At 40.0% G+C, this 24,731-nt stretch overlaps 1 protein-coding gene across 1 annotated transcript in view; it reads right to left on the reverse strand.

The window, feature by feature from the left end:
- Positions 1-24,731, reverse strand: part of col24a1 (collagen type XXIV alpha 1) — an 85,684-nt gene that overhangs the window by 46,956 nt on the left and 13,997 nt on the right. The window contains exons 4-14 of the mRNA XM_086268401.1: positions 19,178-19,231; positions 16,950-17,003; positions 12,069-12,122; positions 9,660-9,713; positions 6,884-6,928; positions 6,301-6,354; positions 6,082-6,126; positions 4,675-4,728; positions 4,072-4,116; positions 3,188-3,241; positions 2,853-2,897 (exon numbers count right to left, since the gene is read on the reverse strand). Coding sequence (XP_086124527.1) covers positions 2,853-2,897; positions 3,188-3,241; positions 4,072-4,116; positions 4,675-4,728; positions 6,082-6,126; positions 6,301-6,354; positions 6,884-6,928; positions 9,660-9,713; positions 12,069-12,122; positions 16,950-17,003; positions 19,178-19,231 — 558 coding nt within the window. The remainder of the gene's footprint in view (positions 1-2,852; positions 2,898-3,187; positions 3,242-4,071; positions 4,117-4,674; positions 4,729-6,081; positions 6,127-6,300; positions 6,355-6,883; positions 6,929-9,659; positions 9,714-12,068; positions 12,123-16,949; positions 17,004-19,177; positions 19,232-24,731) is intronic.

The following is a 24,731-nucleotide window of genomic DNA, read 5'->3' on the forward strand; positions in this document are numbered from 1 at the left end:
CGTGCAATAGGCTTTTAAATAAATGAGTGAGCACAACGAGAGCCTCAACGGTGTGACTGACAGTGAGACGTGAAAATGAGTTTTAGATGTCAAATTAAAGTTCTTTGCGAGATTCATACAGCGTCAAAATCACCCAGCTGGAAAGTTGAGTGAATATGATTTATTACATCAAAGGCTGGATTAAAGAGGTGCGGGGATTTGGGCTCTCTAGTATGATTACTCAAAAGTACTTACTGGCCATAACTTGTCTGAGAACTGCATCAGCTTTAATTATTAATAAGTCAGTTACCTTCTCCTTTTTTGCATTTGAGTAAAAGTATATAAATTGCAAAAAACTATCTTATCACTGACTTCATTTGAGTAGTAGCGTTTGACATTGCTCCGGACAACACAACCTGAAAGTGTTAAAGCGTTCACATCGGAGCTTATGATGAACATCACTGAACACAGTGAAGCGCAGTTCGTCAGATACAACTGTGAAGGAACAAAACGTGGTGGCACCTTGATTTCATTTGGTCAGAAATGTAATTTACTGTTTTTCTTTGGTAGGAATTCGTGCAAACTTCAAAAGGTATTTCTTTGTTATTAAATACTGTTGAAAAGCCTGTTTATTTCCCTTATATCTTGCCAAGAAGCATTGTTGGCAACAAAGGAATAATCAACAAAACACAAATTTCCTTACTTTTTGAGCTAATTTTAAATAGGCACAGGGAAGGAAAGGAAAGGAAAGCCCATTCACACACATACAAGTGTGTAAAAATCAGTGTCACATCCTTTTCTTTTTACACCAAGTGGTCTGCAGTTTCTGAATGAGACCTGTCATCAGTTAAACACAGCAAGTGCCATGGCTAGCAGAACTGATATAATCAAAAGCAACTATTTATTTTTGCATAGCACATGTAAAATTCTGCATGATATTAGGTTTGGGGTTTTTTTTGTTTTTTTTTAACCAAAACACTTGAAGATGGTGTGTGCATACTTCCTGTCTGGCTGTTTCAGTAGGATCAGTGACTTACAGCCAGTAGCTGAGGTGAATGCTGAGAAATCATTCCTCCAGCTGTGTCTAGCGCCACTCAGTGACCCCTCAAAAATCCCCAATAAATTCAAAGATACGAGGAACACAAACCAGTGTAAACAACACTTGAAAGCACGGGACAGGTGCTGTATACAGTTGGATCAGGGTGGCTGACGTGAACATCTGGAAGTAACTATAGACACACGATACTGCATTCTGCAGTAATGGAAAAAAAGCTTGTTCTCTTTCAGGCCTCTGATGGTCTTTCCTTAATTTAAATGTATTTTAACCTCTTTATTGTAACTCACTTTACCCTATAACAGCAAACAACAAGCTCAGCTCCAGTACTCTACACTCAACCTGACATTAGACTAAAAAAAAAAAAACCAAAAAAACAAAACAAAGCAGGCAGCTATATATTCTCTTTATTCTCTACACCCTGTCTGCATGTAGCAAGTTTCGCTTTCACTAAGGTTTCCAATGTCTGGCTCTCTTTAACATGTAAGCCCATGTTGACTTGTGAATCTCATCACATTCACATCCTATTTATACGAGTCCCTTACTTATGGCCTTACCAGTGGTTAAAGCATGAACATGCATAAACAAAAAGAAACCCACTGACAGTCACCTGGCCTCTACTAAACACAACAAGAGGAGGACGAGACACCAAAGCTGAAAATTTCCTCCACATCAGGCATGAATTAACTTTCTGGATGTAGAAGAGCTCAGAAAAGTAAAACATCCTTCCAAAGATTCCTGGATCCAGATCCTTATCATCTCCAGAAGTTAATCACCTTTTGAATTGGGCCAAGCCCCACCTCTGGTGCACTTTGTATGCAAATATGTCAATACCTCTTTGAGGTAGCGGACAAACAAATAAATCAAACGAACCAATCAGATGACCTCCATAGTTGAGGTAGATTTACAGTGTCTCTGGGTTCTCTGGGTTTCTCTAGCTTTAAAGCTTCAGTCCTGGTTCTGTGAATAATCCTAGTTTGAAATTATTGAGTTCCTATTCCTGATTTCATTGTATTACAGTGGGCCTGTATTGTTGTAGTTTTGAATGGTGTTTTCTTGGGTTTCGGCCTCTGTTTTGAGTTTATCAGAGTGCCTTTATTCCCCTCAGTGGTTTTCTGCTCATTCCTCCCTAAGTCTCTTCTGCCTCTGATTTAGTTAGGGTGAAGTCTTCTTGCTTACATGTTTTTCCTATTTTACTTTGAAAGTCAGCCTTTATTCCCTTGTGTTGCTTTTATTTCCTGTCTTACCTTGTCTAGTTGTCACCTATTGGTAGATATCATCACCTGTGTCCACACCCATCTGTCTTCCCCGGGCACTTCTGAGAGTATTTGTAAACTTGCCTCAAGACGTCCGTTCATTTTCCTTGATGTGCATCTCCGATTTCTCTGTAGGTCCTTTATTTACTTTTTAAACTTTGGGACTTTTTATACCTGCCTAAATAAAGGCATGTTATCTTATTTCATTACATTGTTTTTGTGCCTTGCATTCAGGTCACCTCAGCTCCACATATCTTGACGTACAATGGAAGAGAACAACAGAAAAGACACTACTGCCATCAGGAAAACAAAACCCGTATTAAACGATACAGGGAATCTAACCAAGAATTAGCTTGCGATGTGAAAATTCCTAACTACTGTCAGTCGTGAGGCTCATGAGCCAATCCCAATCTAAGCACTAAGACAAGTGGAATAAGACACAATAGGCCTGAGATAAAACTGACAAAACTGAGCCTTGTGAGTCACAGGTCTAAGAACGGACTCACAAATCTAAATCAAACAAAACATGTTGCTGCTAAAAAAAAAAAAAAATACAGACTCACCCTTAGACCAGGAAAGCCACTTATGCCAGCCCCACCAACAGGGCCCTGTGGAGGAACATCATAAGTACGTTTGTCTCACTCTCAAAACAATACAGGAGTAACAAAGCATATTTATGTCATCTGATCATAAAAAACCCTAAAAAACTCTCAGTAAAGCTAGGATTATTCATACGCATATAACTGTACATTTTACAGCTGAGTATTATGAGACACTGTCCACCTGTGCTGCCTCTAATGAGACAGCACAAACAGAAGAAGCCAGAGTTCAAGGATGAAGACAGAAGACTGAAGTAAGTATTGGACATACTGAACAAAACGCGGGCACAAGTTCTCACCTCATTTCCATCTGGACCAGGAGGCCCCCTCTCCCCAGCATCCCCCATGACACCCTACGGGGCAAATACATCCGCAATTAATTTAAGAAAGTCAGGACTACCATTTTTAACTTTACCCTCAATCTGCAGAGAGTAGCACCTCCACAGAGGTAAAAGAGTAGTTTTTTTCTTCTGCTTTCTCCATAACGGCTCTGTGCTTTCTGTCGTGCGTGGCATAGCAAACTTTTTTTAAAAATTGACTTTACATGTAGCATTTAACGTGCAATTTCCCAAAGTAATTATTCAAGATTAACTTCACATGGACATAATGTGCAAAAGCACATTTTTTAATGAGGCAAGATTAGCCGGCGTATTAGCCAGACATCACTGTTCCAAGAAAAAAAAAAAATTGATAAAACAGTCACTGGGCTTTTTGCCCGCTTGGCAACTTCAATACAGAGAAGCGAAGGCTTGTTTTTAAAACATTAACTTTTCACAGTGTGCAGGCCCAACCTAGACATTCCATCTGTCTCTGAGTGTAACTTTATTCAAGGCCACCCTGGAACAAACTTGCAGACAATATGCCAAGATGCATGTAATTTGCTATATCTTGAACACTGTATTGTATGTATGCATACATGTGTAATAGTCCTCTTTGTTCTTTTCTCTCGATGTCCTATCAAACCCGCCTCCTGCTGCTTTAGCACATTCACAGCAGCAGGATACAAATGTGCCTCTTTTGGATGCTTCTGGGGTCTGTGTGGATATGCAGTACTGCTTTATACTGGCATACTGTATACCTGATGAGCTGGATAGCAGCAGTTTTTACCATCAACGTGATGGGCAAAAGTATAGATTTAGGGAACTGTTAAGTATGGCAAAAACCAAAATGGATTCATTATTACATGTCTTCCTTTGGGGCCAGGTCTTCCAGCAGGTCCAGGTATGCCCTAGAAAAGAAAAACAAGCAGTTAGATTTCTCACGCAAGTTTAGGATTGAAATTGAAATGACTGGAAAGAGAATTAGAGAGGATATGAGCCTAAGCAACCACAGCTCTTCTAATCTCCTCCGCAATCCGTAAAACAAAATAAGCCCATAAAATAAGATGCTTAAATTATCCATTAAAGTCGCACAGGTTCTCAATACAGCCTACTTTAGGTGAGGATTTAACAATGCATTTCATCACGTTGAATAAAGTTCTCTTGGCATAAAACAAGCTGATGTGAAAAAGCCACAACAAAACTACAAACACCGGGATTTCTTAGATTTTGACCTCTCAAGAATGAAGCAATGTGTTCAGTAATTACTGACTGCCTAAATGGAAAATATTTTTTTCTGTAGCCTAATGATGGGGGGAAAAGTTTGAATAAACAGAAAATAAATGGAGGTGAAAGATAAGATATTTACAGATTTATTAGAGGTAAATAAAAAAATTGTGATGGGAAATGTGTCATGTTTATAGAGACTTTGACAAATTGCACACTGGAAATGAACAAACATCACTCACTTTCTCCCCTTCCAGCCCGGGTGGGCCAGCATCGCCCGGAGGCCCAATGAAACCCTGAAAATGAGAAAAACATCACAACAAAGTAAAAATTCTGTGCTGCATTAACACAGCACAATGCTTACATTAACTTGTCATTATGAAATAACGACAGCAGAAGAATAGTAGCTTGTCTGGTGCACTGTTCTTGAATGCCTTCAAATGCACTAATAATATTTCAGCAACAGAGCTGCGCATGGTCTTTTATTTTGGAAACTGACTAGATTTCCTTTTCCTGCATCTGACTTTTTGCACTCTGCATCAGATGTGGGTCATGTCCGCTCATCTTGGCTAACATGAATAACTTATTTTGTGCTGATGGCAGCACAGGAAAAACGATTTGCCACTGAAATCAGTTCATAACAATCAGGACGGTCGCAGCTTGAACATCTTTGTCTGGAGTACAGAGCCACCACATGAAAGTGCCTAATTGGGTAAAAATAGATGACACAGTCAGAGGATTTTTTTTATCCTTTTAAAATTTAATTCTGGATTTTAAAAGACATGTGTGGCCCTGATGCATCCTGTGGGAAACATGGGAGAAATAGCTGGTTTCACTGGCCAAACTCTTCTTTGTTCAAGGTAAATGTAGCTCAGGAACAGTCTGAGCACAGATTCCTCATCAGTGTTACAGGTAATTTCAAGGAGTTTTCCAGTGAGTAAAAATGCAAACAGGATCAGTATCTGAGACCAATGATCGATTAAATTTTTGTACCAATAACAAAAAAAACAAATAGGATCTTTAATCTGATTTTAAATCATGAACAGTGTTCTCATATCATAATTGGTCCTGCATTACAAGCTAACATACACCAAAAACAAATCTGTTGGAGCCATAAGAAATTAAAAAGTTGGTTTTAGCCTCATTTTTGCAACCAAACTGTCAAAATACGAGCAAAAAACCCTAAAGCTGCTCAGTATTTGTACTATAATTCAGACTGGCTGCATTCAGGTTTGCATGTCAGTTAGCATACAACCTAATCAGTATTTCCGAGTCATCCTTTTTTTTTTTTTTTTGCATCCCTTTCCACCCTCTCTCATTGCTCAAACATCTTTCTTTTCAGCACATTGTCTGCCTCTGTGGCTCCTTCTCACCCTGCCAGCTTCGGTCCGACACTGTGATCCTAGCTATCCTGTTTCCTGGGACCGCAACGCTCCTCTTAAGTCCATTCTCTAGCTAGCTCATTTGGCCCCTTCTGATTTCATCTGTTCCTCTTCTACCTACTGTCTTTCTTCTGTTCTCCTATTTTGGGGCATTTCAGTCACTGTGGAGCCAGCCTGAAACTCTGGTCCTAATCCTTTCAGGAAATGAAAGAGTTCAATGTAGTAATACTAAAGGAAAAAAAATAGCAGAAAACACCTTATACTTACACGAACACCTTTAGGGCCAGGGCTACCTTGTGGCCCGGCTGAGCCCTACAAAGAAAAACAGGGAGACTTTGTTGACTACAAAGCATCTGATGTGCATAGGTCAGCAGAAATTAGTGTACATTATTGTGGCTGTGTTCTCTTAGTAAAGTTCTCGATAGAGCAATAAAGGAATCTGCAAGGATTGATGGAGAAACAATTTTTGTGTGTTTTTCACTGCACCTGCCTGCCAGGGTAACCTGCAGCTCCAGCTTCCCCAGGAAGTCCTGGTATGCCCTAAAGTGACGAGAGAGGAAAAGGGAGAGAGAGAGAATGAACGGTGAATAGGGAGATTAGCGGACGGATAACGTGAAAGGGGAGAAACGCAGACTTCTAGTAGCAGTGCCAGCTAAGGAATAAAACAAGCACTGTTCATTCCCAACAGCTCCGTCTACTAACTGCACCTTTCAGCACCCCTCCAATACACCCCATCCCTCACTATCTCACTCTGGCTTTTACTTCAGCTCATTGTCCACTGTTATGTGACTCATTCTTGTTATTGTCGTTGTTTGAGAAAGTGAAGAGTTTTAAGAGGGATAAAAAGAGCCATAAAAAGAACCAGCTACTATAAGGGACAGCTGAAGGACTACCATAACTGGCTTGTCACACACTCATCTTTGCATTCGTTCATTTGCATGTGTGTACCAACCCAGTTCCTATTTGTATTTTTGTGACAAAGTACTAGCCGGAATCCAGCTACCTTGAATTTAACAATTTTAGTTTTGTTGGGCTGTAACACAAACCATGAACACAAATAACTACTTACTTGTTCTCCTGGTGGTCCAGGTGGACCCAGATAACCTTTAGGACCCTTAAAAAGTAAAATGAAACAAGTACTTTTAGTAAATTTCAACTGAAAAATTGGTAACTAAGAGTAATTAAGCTGCCCTGCTAGCAGCATTAAAAGGCATAAAAACTAAATGCTAAATTAAGAATATGTACGCCGAATGTGAACTATTAGAGAGCAGTCAGTCTAATCAAAATATCATGTTGAGTGTTGAAACAAAGCATGCGGATGAAGTCAGGGGATTACCAGCTTCAGTAGGATTCAACTACTTGGAAACCATGAATCTATGTGTCAGGTTCAAAGAGTTTAACCAACCACCCCACTGGACAGACCCCAAGCAGTGCACTAAACAAGAAGAGCCAACAGTAAAACTAGAAAAAAGAAGGGTAGTTAATCACTTTAATGAAGTAAAGAAAAAAACAGTGGGATGGATTTCCTGTGGGCAGTTTTTGTGTTACTACTTTAAAATTTCCCAAGTCATAGATAATGCTTTCAACTTGGGTCGGTAACCTTATGCACGTCCTGCATGTCCTGTGTAAACATGAGAAATTATGCAGTTTTGTATCAGTGAAAATAATGGTTTGAGCTTCATGTTTCTGTGGGAAAGTCTGTGGGCAGGCACACTTTTTGGGACTGGCCAAAGGACATGTGATGAAACAATATATAACAAATCTATTACATGTGACATCTCTGTTTGAGAAATTTGCTCTAAACAGTTTTCTTTCAGTTTGTGCCATCTAGTTTTAACAAGTCGGTGTCCCATTTTACATCAGGACAGTTTATAAAAACATCCACAGCACATTTCTGAGTTCTGTGTGGTTTTAAAACAAAGTGATTCAATTAAAACACAAAAAAAAATGTGGAAACAGTTTAGTGACTCTGGTCCAAAGCCAGCCCTGGGCTACAGCAAAATCCCACATTTAGTTAAGTAAGCACGTTTTCTTTGTAAGCTAAACAGGATTTATTGTTGAGTAAATCAGAGCTATTCTCCTCTTAAGCGCTTTATTTTTGCTTTTGACGTGATTATCAACAACAGATGTTTACAGCGACAAAACACAAGGTCAGGGCCAGGTCAGTGTCTTTTTCGGGGAAGAAAGAGGGCTTCTTGAACAGTATCAATGTCTCTGTCATGTACTTCCGAGGTTGTGACATATGACCTTCACGCCCAATAAAAGTTCCATGCAGGGCTAAAGAGCGTAGGCCAGTCATTTCCTCTTAAAATACCTGATGGGCCGCAGGGGGTGTGCTGGATGTATTAAGTTTAGCTACTGCAAACACTGATGTGGCCTCTTGGGATTCAAGGTTAAGGCCAACTATGTGGAAACCAGATTCAGAATTTCATCAAGAAGCTACCTGTAGATACAGCCATGTGAGGAGCAGGACCACCTACTATAACAGAATAAATCTATTGAGTTCATGGGGTCATGCCAAGAAAAACTCAAACACAACAGCAGCGATGTGTGGCTTTGAGTAAAACTATAAAGCCTAAAAAGAATTTAAGTCTGTCAGTTGATAATTACGTATCAATGCTTTTCATTTTACCCGTCACTGCATCTATGAAATTCTCTGTTTTAAAGCATGGCATGACAGTGGATGTCTGGTACCCAAGGCAGTACCATATCACCCCATTAGAACACTTCGCTCTCGCACTGCAGGCTTACTTGTTGTTCCTAGAATCCAGCTTCCAGTTTGGATTCGGCAGACAGACACTATCTCTACTTTTAAGATTAGGCTTCAAACTTTCCTTTTTGGTAAAGTATATAGTTAGGGCTGGATCAGGTGACCTTGAATCCTCCCTTAGTTATGCTGCAATAGGTGTAGACTGCTGGGGGATTCCCATGATGCACTGAGCATTTTCTTTTCTGTCATCTTTCTCACTCAACATGTGTTAACAGACCTCTCTGTATTGAATCATACTTGTTATTAATCTCTGTCTCTCTTCCACAGCTTGTCTTTTATCATGTCTTCCTTCTCTCACCCCAACCGGTCGCAGCAGATGGCCCCGCCCCTCCCTGAGCCTGGTTCTGCTGGAGGTTTCTTCCTGTTAAAAGGGAGTTTTTCCTTCCCACTGTCGCCAAAGTGCTTGCTCATAGGGGGTCATATCATTGTTGGGTTTTTTCTCTGAATGTATTATTGTAGGGTCTAACTTACAATATAAAGCACATTGAGGCGACTGTTGCTGTGATTTGGCGCTATATAAATACAACTGAATTGAATTGAAATGGAATGGAATGGAATATTGACTATGCTATTGATCCCACGGTCCAGGGAAAGGTCGTTTTCCTCTTTCAGATCACCTCTGACCTTAAACCTTAAAAGCCAGGTTTAGCTTTGAGCAAAGCAGCACTACGTCCTAACAGTCAGCTTCAAGCTCTGATTGAGACAGAGAGGAAGAAACAGGATCGACCTCACACGGTAAAGTAAAGATATAGGAGGGGAAAATGAGCAAGAAAAGATGGACTCATATATTTCTTTCTGTTAGTTTATAATGAAAATATAAAGAAACACAGACTGTAGACAGAGAACTGTGGCAAGCAGCGATGACATGGGCCACACTGATTCACCTCAATACAAAGGATTGAAAGGAAACAGTAAATGGTAAAAGTAAGATAAAAGTTGTGCTCCCAGTGATTTTTTTTTAAAGAATTATAAAACAACAAAATGACATTATACAGTACATAAACATGTACTTTTTCACAGATTGAAAGTCTTTTATGCTCTCATCTCACAAGCAGTTTTATAGAATAAATGTTACCAGTAAGCCTGGAAATCCATTGGGTCCAGGACGACCTGGAGATCCTCTGTCACCCTAATAAAACAAAGGAAAAAGAAAGCAGTACAACACATGCACAGTCATTATTAAATGCCATAAATGAAATATTGTTTAACTCAATACTAAAGCTTCATAAAAGCATTACACCAATGAATATTTCATGAAAGTGATGCAATATTAGAAAAAGGAAATAGCTTTTCTGGTTAAAATGAGAAATGTGGGCGGCCAGAGCAAGCAAAATAGGCAGTGATTGACCAGTTAGATATAAAATTAGGCATCAGTTAACACCAACGTGAACATGATCGCTCTCCTCACATCTCAGAATAGAGTTCTGGCTCATAAAAAGGATCTTATGTTGCCTGTTCGCGTCCATCCTGTTGTGGCTGTGGCCGGCTAATCCCGCTGTGTGCTACCTCAGCTGCCACTTGTTAAATCTGTTATTTATGTCGCTGTCATGGATGTGACTGAGTCCTGTTGTCAAGAGCTTGGCCATCTTAGAGGGGAGCAGCATTTTTGGTTTAATCCTGTGCTCACTCAGAGAAGACTCAGCTTACACTTGCTTGAGTTCAGTTACGATACTGCACACTTGACTTACACATACACAAAAAGAGGTAGCAGCGCAAAGTAAACAAGGGAATTACACTGTGATTCATCATTTGGACAGCTGAGTTGTTTCTTGCTAAACATTATTAGTAAGGACTGAAACATCTGTTTATTAATTCGCCATCACTTTTACAAGAAAAGCCCACACAGTGAAAATTCAGATTTAATGATATAGAGATCAAAATATTCTTATTTTGATTTTAAAAACCCAAAAAAAACTAAATAAAGGTAAGTTGAGCGTGCATATGAGAAATTAACTTGGCTAACAGATTTTAACCAGCATTTTTTCTCATTAAAACACCCCGATTTTTTATAATCGCAGTGCATGGTAGTGCAGTGACCTTTCTGTGCGTAATTTGAATGTTTTCTTCTCTTCAGGTGCTTCAGTTTTTTCTCATGGTCCAAAGACATGCATGGGTTATGTTAACAGGCAATCCTACACTGACCGTAGGTGTGAATGTGAGTGTGAATGATTGTCTGTGTCTCTGTGTTAGCCTTGTGCTAGCATGGAGACGTCCCATGGTTTCCTCCTGGTCTCATCTAGTGAGAGCATGCAGACAGTCCCTGGCCTCATCTAACCTACATCCAACACAACATCTCTGGGACATTATGTTTTAATCCATCCAAAGCCGCCATGTTCCACCTCAGACTGTCGGGAACTCAGTGATGCCCTGATGCAGATCAGGGAGGAGATCCCCAGGAAACTATCCATCATGTCATTAGGAGCATGAATACCAGCATCCAAGGCCATACAGACTAATGAGTATCATTATGAATTGATGCAATGAGGTTTCTGCAAAATGGACTAGCCTGTTGCAACATTTCTTCACTTTCATGTTCACCAAACTGTCAAGATGCCCATAGATGGATCTACCCCAGTTCTGCTAACCCTAAATTTGCATCTGGGCAACAAAAAGATTTCCTTGCTATTTCCAAAATGTTTCCTCAGTGTTTTAAATAACTCCCAGCATTCCTTTCTTTTGTTGGCTCAATTTTGAACAGTGTGAAACAACACTCGCAGCTGCACACATCTTTAAGTCTCATGGAGGTACAAGAGTGATAACAGCACTGCACTACGAATGAACTTGTAAGTAATACTGGACGAACCCTACTGAAACTTCACATTAATCTGTTTACCCCAGCGAGGATTTAAAGAGAGCTATGATACTTTGCTATGCGAAGCTCCTTAAACTTGAGGGAAGACGGATATGTTTGGATATTAATCACTTCAAAAAAATGTAGCAGTGCTTCTCAGGAATATCATTACTGTAATCATGTTTGAAGAAGAAAATGAGACAGAAGAGATGATAGACTAAGCAAAGGCCAGCCGTGATGATGTCAGACAAATCAGTGACAATAAAATGACTCAGAAATGCATAAAAAAGGCTTTAAAGTCAATGTAGAATGAATTCATTGGGATAAAGAAAACCATACCCTCAAAGTCATTGTTGCAGTATTTGAAAATGAATTTATGCTGAAAACGCCTCGTAAAATTAAATGAAAAATCTGTTTTTCATCATCATGAATGAAAACTGTTTAGTATTTTGTGACTTGTCACGGGCTTGCTGAATAATCTTTAGTACTCACTCTACTGTATGAACTGTGTCAACATTTTGGGATCATTTCACAACATTGAAAAGAAAAAAAAAAAAAGAATCCCACATCATAAACCAAAAGCTGCCAGTAAGTGAAATGGTGGGGGTGACGACTCGTGAGGTCATGAGACAAACATAGCAAAGAGCAGAGGGACAGAGAGCCGGACACAGAGACCAGTGGCAGATTCCTCACCTTCTCTCCTGGTGGAGCCTGACCTGGAGACAGCCCAGGGTCTCCCTTTGAACCCTAGAACAGAAACAGGGTCACAAGGTCATAATGTCAGGCACTCAGTGCATTTATAATCTATTGCTGACACGCACATCCAGATATTGCCACACCTCAAAAATAGTATACATAAAGATTCTGATTTTGAGAGGTCCAAAAATAAGTATGCAGAAAAAAAGCATGCATAACATGCAGGCTACAGTGCTTGATTACCTGATTTACACTGTATGTGTATAAAAATGTATGTGAACCCTTAAGATAGCTGTCAGCAAAAGGCTAGGTGGTGGCAACCAGAAAAACAATATTGGGGGTAAAGGAGTGAGTCTGATGCCGAATTTGATGCTCATCTCACATAAAAGACATCTGCAAAGACTTATAACAAAGAATGACTCATTAGATACATTCTGGGAAATTTAGAAGTAATTTTAAATCCTAAAAACTGAAAATCAGCTGAAGGAAGGAAGGAAGGAAGGAAGGAGCTGATTACCGCCTTTTTTCATTGGTCTGCATGCAGCATTTTGTATGGTATGAAAAAGCAAAGCATACCAAATTCAAAGCCATCTGGTGTAGGATGACAGTCAGAGGCTTTAACCTTCAGCCGGGGTTCATAAGTAATTTGACATCTTGATTGTTTTATTTATAATCTGCTGTAGCAGTGTAAAGAGGCAATTTTCAAAAACTTACACACATATCTGTGTAATAGACAAGCATCACCTGTGAGTCTTTGATGGGTTTAATGAAGACGAAACATACTGTAGCTCTTAGTCTGTTTTACTTAGTTAGTTGGTTATTAAAGTGAAAGAAACAGTTGACTCCAAACAAGCAGCTGGAGCAAAGCAGGGATTTCCAGAACAGCAATATTGCTCTTTAACAGCCAGAGGTCTCATGCCTTTCCTCCCCAGTATGAAATAGATTTAGGTCAGAACATCTTTTCTGTTGTGATTCAACTAAAAGTAATATTCTCCAGACAGCAGACAGCCTTAAAGATGCAATGCCAGTAGACTGTCACATAATTTTAGCGCCAATACTTAATCTGACATTCCAACTTGCTGTTGTCAACACTAAAGTGTCCTGGTGAGGAATAGTTAGCCGTTCCTGCAAAGCAGGGGGAACAGCAATACAGCACAACATTTTGCACACTGTGAAAAATATTTGGGTTTGGATACTAAGAAAACGAGTGAGTCAAATATATTTTGTGACAGTTTAATAAATGTGTTTTACATGCATGATGAGCTGAACACGCATGACAGACCCTCTTTTTTAGAGACAAATGTACTGAAATGTGGAGGTGAACAGACAGGCACCAAAATGCTTTCAACTATACAAAGGGAATGTTGCTTCATTCTAACGTCACAATTTTCCATTCTTTGCATTATTTATTTTTATGTCATAGATCACATTGAGGAATGTTTCTACAACTGAACTATACCGGAGAGTAAGAGGAGGAACTAAATGTAAAGAAAACTGACTGAATTGAACCTGTTTGATTAGATTGTGTGATTATTCCAATGACTGGAAACCTACAAACATAAACAACCAGAAATCGGTGTCAGGAAGGCCATTCCAGAAACTAATTGGCGATATCTCTATAAAACTGCAGATTTTAAGATCAAACAATTGTACACAAGTAAAACTTCCCAGGGTAGCTCAAGCCCTGCCATGAACTGGAAACTCTTGGAACACCAGTGTCACTGTCCACAGTGAAGTGAGATTTACATCACAATAGACTGAAAGGCGACTGACATCTTCAAGCGTGACTGAAACTTGCTGCTGCCCACATGGAGAAGCTAGATATCTTCCAGAGAAATGTTTTAGGGTCAAACGACACAAACTTTGAGCGATTTGTCCACAGTTGAACGGCCTTCCTACAGCCCTGGTCTCAGCCTTATTAAACATTTGTAGACTGTGCTTAAAAGCAAGTCTGTGCCACAAAACCAACTACTGTAAACAAACTCTACCGAGCCAAGAAACATGGTCAAATATCCAGCCAGGATTATGCCACGAGCTTCTTAATGGCTACAAAAAGCATCTGGTTGATCTGCAACTTGCTAAGGCACATTTAATCCAATAATAATGGGGGTGCCTCTAAATACTTTTTACAGGAAATCCAAAATAAATTCAAACTTTAGCAGCAATTTCTTTTTCCAGACTTTCAAGATTTTGTAGTCATTCCACCCTGGACAAAGAACGGTTAAAAAAATAACAAACAAACACTAAAAGCCCCAAATCACCACAACATTCATTCCCACGATCATTTTATGTAAACTTTTTACCACAACTGCATAAGTACCTGCCTTTTCTAAATCAGTTTGTGAATTCCCTTCTGTACGCATGATATCTTTATTTTAGCCTTCTCTTTGCATAAGTAACCTGTTTAAATGTGACTGGTATTCATTGTTTGCTAATAATAGACTGATGAGTGCCACATAAATGATGGTTGTGCCACTCATCACAACTTGGTTCAGAAGGAAAAGAAGATCATTTAAACCAGGGGTAGGCAACTCCAGGCCTCGAGTGCCGGTGTCCTGCAGGTTTTAGATGTGTCCATGATCCATCACAGCTTATTTAAAGGGCTAAATGACTCCTCAGCATTTCTGAAGTTCTCCAGAGGCCTGGTAATGAACTAATCATTTGATTCAGGTGTGTTAACCCAGGGTGCGATCTAAAACCTGCAGGACAGCGGCACTCGAGGCCTGGAGTTGCCTACCCCTGATTTAAGCGTTTTGGTAAATCCCATTTTTTACATTTTTCTTATCCGTCTACACTCACTGCAAATAAAGATTACCTGCCTGTGTTTTTAAGCATCATATTTCCATAGTTTTGACTGACACCCAATGAGGCATACAAAGGCTAAGCGAGTGAGAGAAGAGAAATCCTGCCATATCATAAAACCAGTTCCTTCCTGTTTAAAAAACAGTCGGCTGAGCATAAAGTCGACAGCCTGACAGGCTCTTTCAGGTTAAGGGCTTATCTTTATAACATTTCAGATTAGGCTTCAAAAAATGTAAGATTGGCTCAGAGTCAGTAACCATATTCCCAGTGTCCTAGAAACAAAACACATTTCAACAAGAGATGTTTTCCAAAACTGAGACAAAGAGGTTCTCAGTCGCTTCCCTGCCTCCGCAAAGGGTTTCAGGGCTGAGAATGACTCACTGACCGGTCACTATGGTATTAGATACTCTTTTATTTTTCCACATGAGTGTGGGAGTAAACGCTGATAGAACAGAAAGCCGGCAGGTGGCCTGCTGTTGCATAATAGCTGATCAGTGGAATTTAGCCAAATCTCAGCGTCTCAGCAAGGTCAGAGGTGATACAGAATAAATCCACCTCTCTGTGCTGTTTCAACAATCAAGGAAGAAAAACAACATTTGGTAGTCTCATAAATAGAATTCTTCTCTCCGTGTACTAACAAAGTGAAGAGGCATTCGCTTGTCGGAAAGTTTGGCAATCAGCAATGAAGAGGGATGGGTAGGACAACCACTCGTGCTTCGCTTGACTCCTGTAGCGGGAGTGTTTGTTGATTGATTGCTTGGTCTTGGCAGCCACTCTGTGGGTAGACAGTAAGGAATACAGCCACCACAAACATGTGCATGGCGCTGCCCACATTCTCGCTCAGCCTTACCGATGTTTCTGGTCCTAAGCTGGGGAAAAAGCTTAGCAGTGACGCTTTCTGTTGGATTTCTTCCCCCTTTTTATATGAAATCAGTGCTATGGTTAATGAGCCAGGACTGGCACAATTATGCCCTGTGGTTAAACCCAAGGTAATAACGATCTAAGCTAAGGGTATCATTTAAACAAACAACCGCCTTTGTCTCCTCCTGGTGCACGGTGTCAATATACAGGCCTGCTATTATCATGCTTGCCTACATCTGGCTGTGTTTAATTCCTCTTGCACACACTCTCTTCTCTTCAGGGAACAGCATGTCAGTCGCTATAATTGATGCCATTTGCTATATAGTAAAAACTTTAACTACAGAAGAGTAAATTTCCATGAGTTTGCAGGATTTCTCAGATAACTAAGCCACTTAGTGACATCACTGCTGATGTGCTTGATTGATTTAATGTTCAAGGACGCAAAGCGCAGACTCTAACAACTGTGTACAACTATCCTTTAAAAACAAACTCTTGACATGCCTCTAACTGAACTAGCCATTATGTCAAGAAACGCTGTGTGTGGCCTTGTCAGGAGAAGACAGCATGAAATCAGGACGCCGCACTGATGAATAGCATGATTAGATCTACTGCCAATAAGAATAAAAAATAAATTAAAAAAAAAAATGGCAGGTTGAGTGTATTTATACAGTTTTTTGGTACAACTGTCTTCTCAACGTATTTTATACAATAACCCACATGCACTGATGGTGCATTAAAGCCAATTCCTCGTTTCAGTAGTTTCCTAAAGTACATTTTGAAAAGTCGGCTAAAACAGCAAAATCCGATCACTAAGCTTCCGATTAATTTACACCACACATTATTTCCTTATCCACAGCCACAGCCAATGGATTGAGCACCCCAACTACGAGAGCAGTGACGACATGGTTATCAAAACCCACTAATGTGACGAGTCCTTTTCAAACAAACCAGCACTTAGCCATGGGTTTTCCACTTCTTTACAAAACAAGGTGACTAAAAGCATATGGCTAGATCTTTTTAATGAAAGCGTGTGAAAGCAGAGTATAACTGAACAACATCCCTGGCCTGTGTGTTGGGTTCAGTGGTGCCCCTTGTGGCTGTGAGGAGACGTTCTCCACACCCATAGAGAGTGTACTAGCCAGAACTCTGTGTGGTACTCTTACAGAGTGCTGTTTATACATCCCACTCCTTCTCCTATTGGAGAATACTGCTCACCTTGGGTCCAGGTGGTCCAGGCTGTCCTGGTTTTCCATGTGGACCAGGGGGACCCTGGAACAGACACAGGAGAGAAACGTGAAATTGCTGTGCATTGCTGTCAACAGCTCAATTTGAGATGAGTTCAGAATAGTTACATGTTCCACAGCAATGTAAAATAAAAGTGATGAAACAAGAAAGTTGCACAAAGATATTGCAGTTTCTTCAGAAGTGCACACACCGTTAGATTTAAAATGAACAAATAAATCTATTCTATCACATTCGCCCTCAGTGCAAATCAGTATATCATGGAAGCAAACAGTTATGCAACCACATGTGCTTAAAGCTACTATTAAATCCAGTTCTTTGTACTGTTTAACGGCAAAGAAAGACACGGCTCAAAGTGGTCTAACTCAAAAAATGATCTTTAATTTTACATATTCCGGAATATGGAGACTGAGCAGAGAGACAACATCAACTTCAGTCTGAAAAAGGAGCCGCCAGTCTGATTATTTATATACTTCCTCTACACGTCACGCACACTTTAAGTTTCGATCAAACACTCTACTTAGTTTCACTTTCTGCCTGCAGCTCCTGTGCTCTGCAAAAGCATGCAGTTTCCTGTCAGTACTCTTGGCTCAGACTCTACTCAGAGATGGCCCTTTTAGACTATATTAAAAACAAGTAACAATAAGCACTAACAATATATTTATTTTATGACATTACATGTGCACAGTCAAATGCACACTCGCACATCCACCATAAATGCACTGCATTCCTCCACATCTGTACCCCTGCTGCTTACCAGGCTTTTCTGCACTACAACAAGAGCTAAAAAAAGAAGCTCCAACTTTTCAGTGCTGTGCCTAATGTCTTCTGAATGAAAGTGCATACTGTCAACTAAGGTCCACCTTAAAGAAACGCAACTCAGCAAGACAAAAGCTGCTATGATAATCAGCGCCTCTTCCCCCCAGCACAGCTTTGTTATAGGATACAATATCATCTTTCTGCACAAACACATCTGAGCGCTAATATGACATTAGCACTCATATACACCAGAGCTGCCTCTTGCACTTGCAGGCATGATAGTTCACACTAGTTGACAGCACTGACAACAACATCAGCAATGTCTGTAATTCATTATCCCATGTTGTCATGTCAAGGAGTTCATCTGACGAGGGACGGTTCTGGACCACAAAGTCCATTATCCTGTGCAGAAACAGCAGAGACACAGTTAGAGTGCGCTGCCCTCAGCTTTCCAACACATAATGGTCCAAAGCCTCGTCCTGTTTGGACTTTCGGACTTAGCCTACAGGGTGATAAGTATGCTCTGTACCAGCCATGTGTTTTACAATCCTGTAATAGGAGACATGTTTAACTGAATGCCACCTCTTAGGGTCTACAAGCCTGTCTGTCTTTCTTTAAGGATGCTTTTCATGCTGTTAAAATGCAGACTTAAGTTAAAACCTTCCCTTCAAGTGGAATCAGTCATCTGGCGTAACAGCAATGCCAAAACTGAGGCTCAGGCAAAACAGCACCAAGTCCTATGACATAGTTGTGAACCTTGCTCATCTTTTGCTGCAACTAACATCATGCCATCTGACCTAATGCTTCAACATCTTGGGGAACTATAAACTCCTGTATGTGAGTGTTGCATGTTGCCTTTTTGTCACATCTGAAAAACTGTGGCTAATCTTAGAGAGGAAATCATGTACACATAGGCACATAAGTATATCCACAGAGGGCCACTCGCCTAAATAAACTAACATGGTTTTACCCCATTAATAATCAATGCATTGGCGCTGACACTCGGGAGTCATTGCTTGATGTGGTTAAGAAGCAGGTGCTGAAATCTACAAGTAATCAACTTAATTATGCTAAATGTTTTCTTTAAGTGCAGCTGGTATTTCCATTCCATCAGTTAAATTAGCCATGATGATGCGTCTCCGCATGGTCGAGCAAAGACGGGACTGAAGTTATTCTTATTTATGACTTATTTATACCTTCCGTCCGACACTAAAAATAAAACACGCCTTGTTCTGTTTAAAAGATGCCTCCAGGGCCTGTGGCGTGATTGCGGCGTTGCATCATCAGCCTTAGCAGATGTATACAAAGTAGTCTTGAGATCAGAGTGGATTTAATCACACTAACCACAACACTGTCTGTCAGCACTGCTTTCCCGACAGTCGCAGATGTGGTGGTGACTAGCGGAAAAGCACAAGAGGAGTGATTTTGCAGAGATTACTCACCCGAGAGCCTCTTTTTCCTGGAGGACCAGGTAAACCAGGGGGACCAGGAGGACCCTAAACCAGAAAGAAACCAGAAATGTGGAAAGGAAGGAGACATAGATAGAGACAGGGAAGAGGGGGGAAGACAGTGCATTAATGGCAAGCAATAACATGTAGTTCACTGTTTAGGCATATTTGTGTAGAAGCTGCAAAGTTTAAAGAAAAGAGTCAAATGTTTGCATCTAAAAGCCCAATCAAGAAAGTCCTGATCAAGTAAAGCAAGTTACATTCTCATTATTAGACAGACACCGGTGTTCTCCGACTAGACTATTCCTAATCACCATCCAGTATATGCATAGAGTATACAGGGCTAAACAGCATTGAATTGGCCAAAATGGAAGCAGAACAACAAATCCTGCCTGTGCTTAGAAATCAAGAAGTTAAAGCAGTTAATAGGAAACATAAGCATGTGCATTCAGTTCTACTTTAAGTAACAAATGTAATTAAGGATATGATATTTTATCATTCAAGGTTTTGTTTTGTTTTGTTAGAAACTTAGTGAGCTCATACAGTCCAAATGTAGAGCCAGCTTTTTCTTTTATTTATTTATTTGTTTGTTCATTTATTTAAAAAAATGTGCTCTTTCAAAATTCTCTTACATCCTGTTTATCAAATGCTTCACATTATAAGCCAAATGTGTGGAAAGGAGTTTTAGAAAATTTAAGTAGAAACCAGAAAATCCAACTTAGGCTGAGGTCTGGGCTTTGACTGGATCATTGAATCACCTTCATTCTTTTTTTCACTTTATGTTGTAGACTTGCTGCTGTGCTTGGCATCATTGTCCTGTTATGACCCAGTCTCAGGCTTTAGCTGTCAAACAGAGTTGACAGTTGACTAGAATACTTTGGCATACAGAGGCCTTCAAGGTCAAATCATTGACTGCAAGGTCCCCAGCATTCACCGTCTCCTCCACCGTGCTGACAGTCCAAAGACTGTCCAAAGGACTTTGTTCCAGGATTCTTCTGGTTTATTCAAACACACCTTTGAGAACCCCAGCTGTGCTGCCATGTTCGTTTTAGAAATAAGAGACTTTGTCTTAAACAAGCTGTACTTGTTCAGTCCTTTTCGATATATACTATAACCATGAGATTTAACATGCTAACTGGCACCTCTGGTGTCTGAGATGTAGCTCTTGGGTTTTTTGCAGTTTCTCCGAGCATTGCAAGGTCTGGCCATGAGGTGAATTTGCTGGAACATGGGGGAAATTGCGGTCTTGTGTAGTCTTGAAAGCTCTAGACCAGCAGACTGCCAAAACCTCTGCTTTTCTGCTAAAGATGCGCACACTTGCTGATAATCGATCAATCGAGCACATTTCATTATTAGCACCTAGCTGCTACCTTCCATCTATGGAAGGAATAGGGTGTACTTAGTTTTTAACAGGGCTGTGTGCCAGACATATGCACTAAATTCACTCTGTTTAGCTGTGTAGAAAGATTTAAAATGTTTTGGGAAAAGGTCAGAGTCACATGTAAGAAATACTTGTACACCATTTCCTTCTCTCCCCCAAAACAATGTTAATATTCCCAAAACTAGATGATAAGACTGTTTACTGTTCAGTGTTTTTAGGGCACTCTGGAGCATCTCTTGTCAGAGAAGTAGATGGGCAGAGAGGGATACATAAATAAAGAAACAGCTGTTTGTTCCTCCAGACTCCCACATACAGAGACATGGAAAGTGTGAGCACACCACCGCCTTCGCCACAACAACAGGGCCTAAAGAAACGGAGGCACTGATCGACTAAAATGACCGTATTCAAAGGCTTCATCTGTGCTGCCAAGATAGGGGTCAAATATTCAACAGTGTCCAGTGAAAAGGTCAATTTTCTTGAAAGTTGAAGGGCAAAATGAATCTTCTTTTGAAGAACTCTTTTTAACTGCTGCACTGCGATAAAGTTGAGTTGATTCACACAAACCAATGTACGTTGTTTACACACAGCAACTTACTTTCAAAGGGGAAGGAGGAAATAAATGAGTGAATTTCACTCCAGTCCTGTATTTTATTTTTTTAATTGGCTGTATTTCAGTGAAAACAATTTTTTATGTGTTTGTTATAGTTTATGCAAGTCTTTTGTTTATACTGCTGTTGGCCAGGACACTCTTTGAGAATCGGATTTTCTTTTATAAGAGTCATTTTTCCTGAATAAATAAAGTTATAATAAATTAATAAATAAAATAAATGAAGATTTGGTGAGATTCCTTTATTCCCGAGACTCGAGTTCTTGTTTTGGGATTGTTTTTTTTTTTAATTTCTAAGAGCTATTTGGGATAAGCTGGACCTGATAAATACAAAAACCAAGCATCAGCTTTGATTTCAACTTTCATATATTTCAATATTAACACATGGAATAGCTAAAAGCAAAAAAAAAAAAAAATGTATAAAGAGACATTGGACACAACCAGTGACCTGTTCAGGCCAATCAAACACATGAAAGCAGAACAGTACAACAGCATTTCAGTGTTTTACATTGCAATACCGTATAAGCATAAAGACACCAAATATCAATATCTTACACACGCAACAAATATAAAGTGTACATTTTATCAGACCACCAGATGGTGCTGTTGAGTGCTGTTTTTCTAGAAAGGTCAGCCGGTAATGATCAGCATGTGGGGCCAAGTTAGCAAACCAGAGATGTGGGCAGAAAGAAATTATAAAAGCACGTTGCCTTTTAAACATATACTGTAGGCGCACTGGATTATAAGGCGCATTACGCAAAACAAAACAGTCAGATAAGTCAAATTTTACTCAACTCATTCTTCTTGCTTCCTCCACATCCGCACCATTGATTCATTAATGTTGAATTCTCTGGCAGCTGCTCTGTTCCCAAGTTGTTGCAGTATATTAATGACTAACCTCGTATTGTGGATGGATTATCTTAGTTGTTCTCCCGACTGAAGTTTGGTCCGTTTACAGCATCCTGCCATGCGATTGCATTTGTCTCTAACCATTGGGAACCTTCATGTTAATTTTTATCGAGTGGAAAAAAGTTAGCGTTCATCCTCCAGCTTCACTGTGTTTATGTTATGCCAACATAGCTGTGTCACTAGCGATCACGTAGCTCATCATTATATACCAGCTAGTCCAACTTCAGTAACCCTACAAACGTCACTGTTGTTTCGTTTTCTGTCTTCATTTATGTCTGAAGTGACAGCAGAGCTGTACGTTAAATATTTTTCACAAATCTCTCAGTCAGAACATGCTATATCATGTTTAGGTGGAAACTAGGAGCTAACTTCCTGCTAACTTCTAACTCTGTTAAGTTTAATAAATTCTGTTTTCATTTCATGACAGAATTTAGACAGTTTTTAACTCTCAGTGATGCAGCAGTGTTCATTTGACTTTGGGACCTGAGTTTGACCCAGGTTACTCCACGAGGCTCCTGACTATGGTAGCCGTAATGCTCCAACAATCCATCAAGCTTCATAGCTTACCAAAGTCATACTAAAACATTTTTTGATAGATTTTTGAGCGCCATGTACCACATAAGACTGGTTTGGGGTCAGTAAGCATAACCAGAATTCATACATAAGGTGTACCGGATTATAAGGCACGCTGTCGATTTTTGAGAAAATTAAAGGATTTTAAGTGCGCCCTATAGTCCGAAGAATACAGTAAAGGTTTTTTGTTGATTTTTTGTTTTTTAGCAAAGCCCGGACCAAAGACGTTCGTATGGAAGTAAAATATTCTGGGAATACTAGAATAAAAAGGTTTATGTCATGCAACATCATCTTAAGGTCATAGGCAAAGGAGTAGCAAAACTGACAGTGATTTAGCTCAGCCAAAGTCCAGCCAACCCCGTGGCCCACTTAACTGAACAAAGCTACATCCTAATTCAGAACGAGCTACAAAAACAATGCAATCCATAGCCTACTCCATGCGCAACTACCCACATCCATACGTGTTGCAGAAAGCAGGGGCCTTTGTTACGTGCTCATGACACCCAACCTCTACAGAGAAGTGAAGTGTAAAGCTGATGAAAGTCCGAGTATAGTAGTCAAGACAACATTAACTTCCGACACATGCTGTGGAGTTCCATGTTACTATATTAGCTCACTGTCTCGAAGAGGACTGGCAATCACAGTCTCATTTTCAAATACCTCTAACAGCAGAGTAGTCCAAACTTGCACAACTCCAACTGAAATAACTGCAAACTCCTAATATTCTCAAAGTGCTTTTATTGTCAGTGAAAAACTTGGTTTCCTTCTGAAACTTCAGAGAACGCTAAAAATGATAATCTCCCATCACTCCTCAGAGCTTGGGCATGACTTTTGCAGTGGGGTCAACCTACTCATAATGTTGTGTCATTGAATTGGGCCAATATTGAAGCAGTGAGTCATTTTAAATTGGGGGTTTTTTGTCACTGTGAGTAAAAGAAATCATATACATCATATTATAGACAAAGGGGAAAGTAAGACACGCTTTCTTCTGCTGCTTCTTTGCTTGTTTTGAATTTTCTTAATGAAAAAAAGTGCAAAAATGCTAAAGCACAAATTAAAGGGAGTGCAGGAGGCCACCTGTACTCGTCCAGTTATGTGGCTGAAAAACTGTGAAATACTTCCCTTGAGGAAACAGGCCAGCTTGTCTTCAAGTTCAAACAAAGAGCTAGCCACTGACCTTCAGCTGACCCAGCATTCAAAACATGCCTGCATCTAAGCGGTCAGAGTAGCCAAGACACACAAACTGTCAAAGATAACAGCACCGAAGGACAAACATTGTGGCTAATTAAACATTTTTGCCAAAATACGATCCGCTGGAAAAAGCCCTGTGGCTTAAACTGTGTCATGTTCACAATGCTCGATTATGCCTCGAAAAATGATGTTCCCATAGAACTAAAGTCCATCTTTAATTCTGTTTTAAGGCAATTTTAGTTTCTCTCCAAGAAAAGAGCCTGTCCATGACAGGACACTGGAAGCACATCTCAAGTCATGAGACAATGTTAACCATGTTAGAAGATTCTCCCTTGGGTACGAGAGTCATAACATTTGGTTAATGTTTGGTCTCCTGAAAGGAAACAAGGGTAGGAGAGCGCGAAGATGATATGGACAAAATGTGTTTCCCTCCAAACATTATTGAGAAAGAAGTATAGCAGCATGGGAGTGTGATTTTGACAAAATACCGCAGTATAGCTCAATTAGGCTCTGGGACATGTAGATAAATTGAAACAACGATGCTGGATAAGATGTGTCTCTCCCTACAGGTCTGCAGGCGCTGTAAGTACGGAAAGATGAATCCAGGCATTCTGCATCATTATACACTCACATGTTTATACCGAACACCAAGAATGCCTAACACATCTCACACATGGAAACATAAGCCACACTCATGAACTACAAGTGTGTCCAGAGCCACTAGCTTACATCATGGCCTGGATCAAGTGCTTTTTTTTTTTCCTTCTTCTTTTGTTTTTAAATCCAGGGGTATAGGTCCAGTCCTCCAAAGATTTATCCTCTGACATAAGAGCAAAAATACCTAGCAGTACTTAACAACTTGTAGATACAGGGAAAAAAGCACACTG

The sequence above is a fragment of the Aulonocara sp. 'chitande type north' Nkhata Bay genome, linkage group LG17 (assembly GCF_057382095.1).
Source record: "Aulonocara sp. 'chitande type north' Nkhata Bay isolate Kocher_YH1m ecotype deep benthic linkage group LG17, A_spYH_male_GT1.1, whole genome shotgun sequence".
Lineage (NCBI taxonomy): Eukaryota > Metazoa > Chordata > Actinopteri > Cichliformes > Cichlidae > Aulonocara > Aulonocara sp. 'chitande type north' Nkhata Bay.